Here is a 10,000-nt window from a genome sequence, read left to right as displayed (position 1 = left end):
ACATGATATTATATTATATATTAGTCTCCCAAAGGCTGTTCCGTTATCAGAATTGGGAATGATACTCGATACATTATATTATATTATATATTAGTCTCCCAAAGGCTGTTCCATTATCAGGGTTGGGAATGATACTAGATACATGATATTATATTATATATTAGTCTCCCAAAGGCTGTTCCGTTATCAGAATTGGGAATGATACTAGATACATGATATTATATTATATATTAGTCTCCCAAAGGCTGTTCCATTATCAGGGTTGGGAATGATACTAGATACATGATATTATATTATATATTAGTCTCCCAAAGGCTGTTCCATTATCAGGGTTGGGAATGATACTAGATACATGATATTATATTATATATTAGTCTCCCAAAGGCTGTTCCATTATCAGGGTTGGGAATGATACTAGATACATGATATTATATTATATATTAGTCTCCCAAAGGCTGTTCCATTATCAGAATTGGGAATGATACTAGATACATGATATTATATTATATATTAGTCTCCCAAAGGCTGTTCCATTATCAGAATTGGGAATGATACTAGATACATGATATTATATTATATATTAGTCTCCCAAAGGCTGTTCCATTATCAGAATTGGGAATGATACTAGATACATGATATTATATTATATATTAGTCTCCCAAAGGCTGTTCCATTATCAGAATTGGGAATGATACTAGATACATTATATTATATTATATATTAGTCTCCCAAAGGCTGTTCCATTATCAGAATTGGGAATGATACTAGATACATGATATTATATTATATATTAGTCTCCCAAAGGCTGTTCCGTTATCAGAATTGGGAATGATACTCGATACATGATATTATATTATATATTAGTCTCCCAAAGGCTGTTCCATTATCAGAATTGGGAATGATACTCGATACATGATATTATATTATATATTAGTCTCCCAAAGGCTGTTCCGTTATCAGAATTGGGAATGATACTCGATACATGATATTATATTATATATTAGTCTCCCAAAGGCTGTTCCATTATCAGAATTGGGAATGATACTCGATACATGATATTATATTATATATTAGTCTCCCAAAGGCTGTTCCATTATCAGAATTGGGAATGATACTCGATACATGATATTATATTATATATTAGTCTCCCAAAGGCTGTTCCATTATCAGAATTGGGAATGATACTCGATACATGATATTATATTATATATTAGTCTCCCAAAGGCTGTTCCATTATCAGAATTGGGAATGATACTCGATACATGATATTATATTATATATTAGTCTCCCAAAGGCTGTTCCATTATCAGGGTTGGGAATGATACTCGATACATGATATTATATTATATATTAGTCTCCCAAAGGCTGTTCCATTATCAGGGTTGGGAATGATACTAGATACATGATATTATATTATATATTAGTCTCCCAAAGGCTGTTCCATTATCAGAATTGGGAATGATACTCGATACATGATATTATATTATATATTAGTCTCCCAAAGGCTGTTCCATTATCAGAATTGGGAATGATACTCGATACATGATATTATATTATATATTAGTCTCCCAAAGGCTGTTCCATTATCAGAATTGGGAATGATACTCGATACATGATATTATATTATATATTAGTCTCCCAAAGGCTGTTCCATTATCAGAATTGGGAATGATACTCGATACATGATATTATATTATATATTAGTCTCCCAAAGGCTGTTCCATTATCAGGGTTGGGAATGATACTCGATACATGATATTATATTATATATTAGTCTCCCAAAGGCTGTTCCATTATCAGGGTTGGGAATGATACTAGATACATGATATTATATTATATATTAGTCTCCCAAAGGCTGTTCCATTATCAGGGTTGGGAATGATACTAGATACATGATATTATATTATATATTAGTCTCCCAAAGGCTGTTCCATTATCAGAATTGGGAATGATACTAGATACATGATATTATATTATATATTAGTCTCCCAAAGGCTGTTCCATTATCAGGGTTGGGAATGATACTAGATACATTATATTACGTCTCCCAAAGGCTGTTCCGTTATCAGGGTTGGGAATGATACTAGATACATTATATTACGTCTCCCAAAGGCTGTTCCGTTATCAGGGTTGGGAATGATACTCGATACATGATATTATATTATATATTAGTCTCCCAAAGGCTGTTCCATTATCAGGGTTGGGAATGATACTAGATACATGATATTATATTATATATTAGTCTCCCAAAGGCTGTTCCATTATCAGAATTGGGAATGATACTAGATACATGATATTATATTATATATTAGTCTCCCAAAGGCTGTTCCATTATCAGGGTTGGGAATGATACTAGATACATGATATTATATTATATATTAGTCTCCCAAAGGCTGTTCCATTATCAGAATTGGGAATGATACTCGATACATGATATTATATTATATATTAGTCTCCCAAAGGCTGTTCCATTATCAGAATTGGGAATGATACTCGATACATGATATTATATTATATATTAGTCTCCCAAAGGCTGTTCCATTATCAGAATTGGGAATGATACTCGATACATGATATTATATTATATATTAGTCTCCCAAAGGCTGTTCCATTATCAGAATTGGGAATGATACTCGATACATGATATTATATTATATATTAGTCTCCCAAAGGCTGTTCCATTATCAGGGTTGGGAATGATACTCGATACATGATATTATATTATATATTAGTCTCCCAAAGGCTGTTCCATTATCAGGGTTGGGAATGATACTAGATACATGATATTATATTATATATTAGTCTCCCAAAGGCTGTTCCATTATCAGGGTTGGGAATGATACTAGATACATGATATTATATTATATATTAGTCTCCCAAAGGCTGTTCCATTATCAGAATTGGGAATGATACTCGATACATGATATTATATTATATATTAGTCTCCCAAAGGCTGTTCCATTATCAGAATTGGGAATGATACTCGATACATGATATTATATTATATATTAGTCTCCCAAAGGCTGTTCCATTATCAGAATTGGGAATGATACTCGATACATGATATTATATTATATATTAGTCTCCCAAAGGCTGTTCCATTATCAGAATTGGGAATGATACTCGATACATGATATTATATTATATATTAGTCTCCCAAAGGCTGTTCCATTATCAGGGTTGGGAATGATACTAGATACATGATATTATATTATATATTAGTCTCCCAAAGGCTGTTCCATTATCAGGGTTGGGAATGATACTAGATACATTATATTACGTCTCCCAAAGGCTGTTCCGTTATCAGGGTTGGGAATGATACTAGATACATTATATTACGTCTCCCAAAGGCTGTTCCGTTATCAGGGTTGGGAATGATACTCGATACATGATATTATATTATATATTAGTCTCCCAAAGGCTGTTCCATTATCAGGGTTGGGAATGATACTAGATACATGATATTATATTATATATTAGTCTCCCAAAGGCTGTTCCATTATCAGAATTGGGAATGATACTAGATACATGATATTATATTATATATTAGTCTCCCAAAGGCTGTTCCATTATCAGGGTTGGGAATGATACTAGATACATGATATTATATTATATATTAGTCTCCCAAAGGCTGTTCCATTATCAGAATTGGGAATGATACTCGATACATGATATTATATTATATATTAGTCTCCCAAAGGCTGTTCCATTATCAGAATTGGGAATGATACTCGATACATGATATTATATTATATATTAGTCTCCCAAAGGCTGTTCCATTATCAGAATTGGGAATGATACTCGATACATGATATTATATTATATATTAGTCTCCCAAAGGCTGTTCCATTATCAGAATTGGGAATGATACTCGATACATGATATTATATTATATATTAGTCTCCCAAAGGCTGTTCCATTATCAGGGTTGGGAATGATACTCGATACATGATATTATATTATATATTAGTCTCCCAAAGGCTGTTCCATTATCAGGGTTGGGAATGATACTAGATACATGATATTATATTATATATGAGTCTCCCAAAGGCTGTTCCATTATCAGGGTTGGGAATGATACTAGATACATGATATTATATTATATATTAGTCTCCCAAAGGCTGTTCCATTATCAGAATTGGGAATGATACTAGATACATTATATTATATTATATATTAGTCTCCCAAAGGCTGTTCCATTATCAGGGTTGGGAATGATACTAGATACATTATATTACGTCTCCCAAAGGCTGTTCCGTTATCAGGGTTGGGAATGATACTAGATACATTATATTACGTCTCCCAAAGGCTGTTCCGTTATCAGGGTTGGGAATGATACTCGATACATGATATTATATTATATATTAGTCTCCCAAAGGCTGTTCCATTATCAGGGTTGGGAATGATACTAGATACATGATATTATATTATATATTAGTCTCCCAAAGGCTGTTCCATTATCAGAATTGGGAATGATACTAGATACATGATATTATATTATATATTAGTCTCCCAAAGGCTGTTCCATTATCAGGGTTGGGAATGATACTAGATACATGATATTATATTATATATTAGTCTCCCAAAGGCTGTTCCGTTATCAGGGTTGGGAATGATACTAGATACATGATATTATATTATATATTAGTCTCCCAAAGGCTGTTCCGTTATCAGGGTTGGGAATGATACTAGATACATGATATTATATTATATATTAGTCTCCCAAAAGCTGTTCCATTATCAGGGTTGGGAATGATACTAGATACATGATATTATATTATATATTAGTCTCCCAAAGGCTGTTCCATTATCAGGGTTGGGAATGATACTAGATACATGATATTATATTATATATTAGTCTCCCAAAGGCTGTTCCATTATCAGGGTTGGGAATGATACTAGATACATGATATTATATTATATATTAGTCTCCCAAAGGCTGTTCCGTTATCAGAATTGGGAATGATACTAGATACATGATATTATATTATATATTAGTCTCCCAAAGGCTGTTCCGTTATCAGAATTGGGAATGATACTAGATACATGATATTATATTATATATTAGTCTCCCAAAGGCTGTTCCATTATCAGGGTTGGGAATGATACTAGATACATGATATTATATTATATATTAGTCTCCCAAAGGCTGTTCCATTATCAGAATTGGGAATGATACTAGATACATGATATTATATTATATATTAGTCTCCCAAAGGCTGTTCCATTATCAGGGTTTTAAACCTACAGACTCACGGACACATCCGTGTTTCTGTTTGTGCAAGGACGAGACAACCTTTCTGACGCTCTTTTCTCTTCACCAGAACAGTATAGAGAGGTGACGACAGTAGATGATCAGGAGAACAGACCAGAACAATATAGAGGGTTGATGACAGTAGATGATCAGGAGAACAGACCAGAACAATATAGAGAGGTGATGACAAGTCTCTGAACGTCTTTGAGTGGCCCAGCCAGAGTCCGGACTTGAACCCAATCGATCATCTCTGGAGAGACCTGAAAATAGCTGTGCAGCGAAGCTCCCCATCCAACCTGACAGAGCTTGAGAGGATCTGCAGAGAAGAATGGGAGAAACTCCCCAAATACAGGTGTGCCAAGCTTGTAGCATCATACCCAAGAAGACTCGAGGTTGTAATCGCTGCCAAAGGTGCTTCAACAAAGTACTGAGTAAAGGGTTTGAATACTTATGGAAATGTGATATTTCAGCTTTTATTTTGAATAAATTTGCAAACATTTCTAAAAACATGTTTTTGCTTTGTCATTATGGAGTATTGTGATGTCATTATGGGGTAGTGTGATGTCATTATGGGATATTGTGATGTCATTATGGGGTATTGTGATGTCATTATGGGGTATTGTGATGTCATTATGGAGTAGTGTGTGTAGATTGATGAAGGGGGGAAAAAACGATTTAATCAATATTAGAATAAGACTGTTACGTAACAAAATTTTTGAAAAAAAGTCAAGGGGTCTGAATACTTTCTGAATACACTGTCGAGGGAATTATTGACAAAGTTCACAGAGAAGAAGGAACAACAGACCACAACATATTGGTCCAATATATCAGCTAATTCATGAAAATCATTCAATGTGTCGTGAGAGAGGTGGGGAGAGAGACTTTTTTACAATTTTATTTCATTTAACTTTTATTTATTAACTAGGCAAGTAAGTCAAGAACATATTCTTATTTTACAATGACAGCCCTAAACCCTCCCCTAACCCGGACGACACTGGGCCAATTGTGCATTATGGGACTCCCTATCACGATCCGGTTGTGAGACAGAGAGAGAAATAGAGAGAGAGAGACATGGAGAGAGATGGAGAGATTGAAAGCAAGAGAGAGAGATGGGGGGATAGATTGATAGCAAGAGAGAGAGAGAGATGGGAGAGAGATTGATAGCCAGGGAGAGAGAGATGGGAAGAGAGATTGAAAGAGAGAGAGAGATGGGGAGAGAGATTGAAAGAGAGAGGGAGAGAGAGAGAGAGAGAGAGAGAGAGAGAGAGATGGGGAGAGAGATTGAAAGAGAGAGAGAGAGAGAGAGAGAGAGAGAGAGAGAGAGAGAGAGAGATGGGGAGAGAGATTGAAAGAGAGAGGGAGAGAGAGAGAGAGAGAAATAGGGAAACAAAGAGATCAAGGAAGCGATTGGGAGAGAGAGAGAGAGGGGGGAGAAAGACAAAGACAGAGGGGGAGAGTTTTTTTATGTGCTTTGATTGGGTTTGAGTGGGTGCGGTGTGTGTGTGTGTGTGTGTGTGTGTGTGTGTGTGTGTGTGTGTTTGTGGGGGCGTTGATGGGGGGAGGGGCAGAGGGAGAATATAGAATCAAATTTGGGGGAGAGATGTTGCCGCGGGTAACAGAGAGACAACAACCAATCAGCATACACCACCTCTCCATCATACCAGGATGATTTGTGACATGTATGAACGACAGAGAGAGAGAGAAAGAGTGAGACACACTTCTAAACCTCTCTATGTGGATACTCCCACTTGTTAGCCACATATTCTCTCTCTCTATCCTCATCTCTCTCTCTCTCTCTCTATCCTCATCTCTCTCTCTCTCTCTCTCTCTCTCTCTCTCTACCTCTCTCTCTCAATATCTCTCTCTCCCCCCCCATCTCTCTCTCACTCTCACCATATCTCTCTCTTCCTCCTCGCTCCGTGCCTTTCATAAAGCTATCACGATAATTAGTGTGATATCATTTTTCATAATTGTTCATATTGTTTCCTAGTGTAGTAGTAGACATAATCACAGGTAGTTACTGTTCCCCTTAGTCACAGGTCCGGGGCCAGATGTTATCTCTGAGCACTGAGGTGAAGGTGAGGCTCTCAGTGGAGAATAACAGGTTCTAGATCAGTGCTCAGAGGGAACTGTTTATCTATACATAGATCTCAGTCTGTTAATTCTCCTGTTCTGACACACAGAGAGGAAAATATATAGGTCTCATTATAGTCTGTCCATCCCGACGGTAACAAGACTCATTAACCTAGTTCTATTATAGACACCATAGAAACTTCACCCTTCTCTTTTAATATACAGGTAACTGCCAGAATAAAGGAAACACCAACATAGTGTCTTAATAAGGCGTTGGGCCTCCACCAACCACCAGGTAACTGGCAGAATAAAGGAAACACCAACATAGTGTCTTAATAAGGCGTTGGGCCTCCAGGTAACTGGCAGAATAAAGGAAACACCAACATAGTGTCTTAATAAGGCGTTGGGCCTCCAGGTAACTGGCAGAATAAAGGAAACACCAACATAGTGTCTTAATAAGGCGTTGGGCCTCCACCAACCACCAGGTAACTGGCAGAATAAAGGAAACACCAACATAGTGTTTTAATAAGGCGTTGGGTCACCAGGTAACTACCAGAATAAAGGAAACACCAACACAGTGTCTTAATAAGGTAGAGGAGGTAGGTAGCCTAGCGGTTAGAGCGTTGGACTTGAATCACAAAGCTGACAACTTAAAAATCTGTCGTTCTGCCCCATGAACAAGGCAGTTAACCCACTGTTCCTAGGTAGGCCGTCATTGTAAAATAAGAATTCGTTTTTAAACTGACTTGCCTCGTTTAAATCAAGGTAAAATGTATAATTGCTTAATTAACTCAGGAACCACACCTGTGTAGACACAGCCTGCTCTCTCCAACGAACCTGCTCAGAAGGAGAGTTGCGGACTCTGCCAGTGAAGCCACACCGACGCCAATGCAAGATGGCCGCCATATTTTAACTCTCTCTTTTGCCTGAACGGCTTTGTGGACTGAAAAACTCCAAGAGACACTAAAAAAAAATCTTAAAGCAAGAGAGACTAAAAGCATCTTGAAAGGTGAAACTCTTGCTGTTGTGTTGTTCTCATTGTTGCTCGTGTAGTCGGGGAACAGCCAATACTTTTCCTGACATTCGGTGGAGAATTCGGGAATCTGAGTAAATCACTGCCTTTTTTTTTCCCCCACACATTTATTATTTTTTTTCGCAACCGTGTCAAATCCCGGAGTTGGAAACTTGGAAAACTATGATTGGACAACTCCTAGATCTTCATGGAGTCAGCCAACAGACCTCCAATTACCACGGTAGAGCCTCACAAGGTTTTCCCTGGAAGCTCAAAGGGGACCAGCTGAAGCAGCTGCTTGTCAGGTCACTTAAAAGTACTGACGGTGATGACCCAGAGGCCTTGAAATTCTAGCCCCCTATCTTACAAGAGAGATGTGAAAAGCCTGTCAGGATCCGAAGACAATAGAGGCCAATAACTATGACAATTTGAAAGAGGCAGATCAGGGCTCAACCCCTTTACCAGCCCCCAGTGGTTCAGAACCTGGTGAACCTGGTGAACCACCAAGCTGGACAGACACTCCGGGCCCAACAGATCAGGGTTCAACCCCTTTACCAGCCCCCAGTGGTTCAGAACCTGGGAATACCAAGCTGGACAGACACTCCGGGCCAAACAGATCAGGGTTCAACCCCTTTACCAGCCCCCAGTGGTTCAGAACCTGGTGAACACCAAGCTGTACAGACACTCCGGGCCCAACAGATCAGTGTTCAACCCCTTTACCAGCCCCCGGTGGTTCAGAACCTGGGAATACCAAGCTGAAGGACTAAAGGACTAAAGGGTTGAGTCCTGGGAGGAGAAGTGTCCCAGGTAGAAAGAGCACAAATTAGGCACCTTCTTGAGAAGGGTACTTCTTGAGAAGGGTACTCCTGGGAAGGGTACTCCTGAGAAGGGTACTCCTGAGAAGGGTACTCCTGGGAAGGGTACTCCTGGGAAGGGTACTCCTGGGAAGGGTACTCCTGGGAAGGGTAATCCTGAAAAGGGTAATCCTGAAAAGGGTACTCATGAAAGGGGAACTCATGAAAGGGGAACTCATGAAAGGGGAACTCATGAAAGGGGAACTCATGAAAAGGGTACTCCCGAGAAGGGTACTGAAGGGCCTTCAGAGTGTCTCTGGGAGGGATTGGGGAGTATCCCCAGGGTAGGTAGTGTGTGTGAGTATGTGTGAGTGAGTGAATGTGTGGGTCTCTGACAAAAAAGGCAGAGATGGATGCACAAATTGACCAACCCAGGAAATCACACACAGACACAGACACACACAGACACACACAGAGGGTTTTATACTCACGTCTGAATCAGGCCCCTTATCTGCACCAGGACACTGGAAGGTGACGAACTCATGGCACCGCTTATGGACCACAAAACAGCACACTAGAAAGATGGAGAGAGAGAGAGAGAGAGAGAGAGAGAGAGAGAGAGAGAGAGAGAGAGCGAGAGAGAGAGAGAGAGAGAGAGAGAGAGATGCGTCATCAGTAACCTTGGGAAAATCCTCTGCATTATCATTAACAGCAGACTCGTACATTTCCTCAATGAAAACAATGTACTGAGCAAATGTAACATACAGACCACATATTCACCCTGCACACCCTAATGACAAACAAACAAACCAAAACAAAGGCAAAGTCTTCTCATGCTTCGTTGATTTCAAAAAAGCTCAATTTGGC

General features: G+C 38.6%; 1 protein-coding gene across 1 annotated transcript in view; it reads right to left on the bottom strand.

Moving 5' to 3' along the window:
- LOC139421712 (protein kinase C beta type-like) overlaps positions 1 to 10,000 on the bottom strand; it is a 143,944-nt gene that overhangs the window by 88,458 nt on the left and 45,486 nt on the right. Inside the window, exon 3 of the mRNA XM_071172826.1 lies at positions 9,625 to 9,707. Coding sequence (XP_071028927.1) covers positions 9,625 to 9,707 — 83 coding nt within the window. The remainder of the gene's footprint in view (positions 1 to 9,624; positions 9,708 to 10,000) is intronic.

The sequence above is a fragment of the Oncorhynchus clarkii genome, chromosome 12 (assembly GCF_045791955.1).
Source record: "Oncorhynchus clarkii lewisi isolate Uvic-CL-2024 chromosome 12, UVic_Ocla_1.0, whole genome shotgun sequence".
In the NCBI taxonomy this organism is placed as follows: domain Eukaryota; kingdom Metazoa; phylum Chordata; class Actinopteri; order Salmoniformes; family Salmonidae; genus Oncorhynchus; species Oncorhynchus clarkii.
The sequence above is the reverse complement of the archived record's forward strand: the minus strand, read 5'-3'. Positions and strand labels throughout refer to the sequence as shown.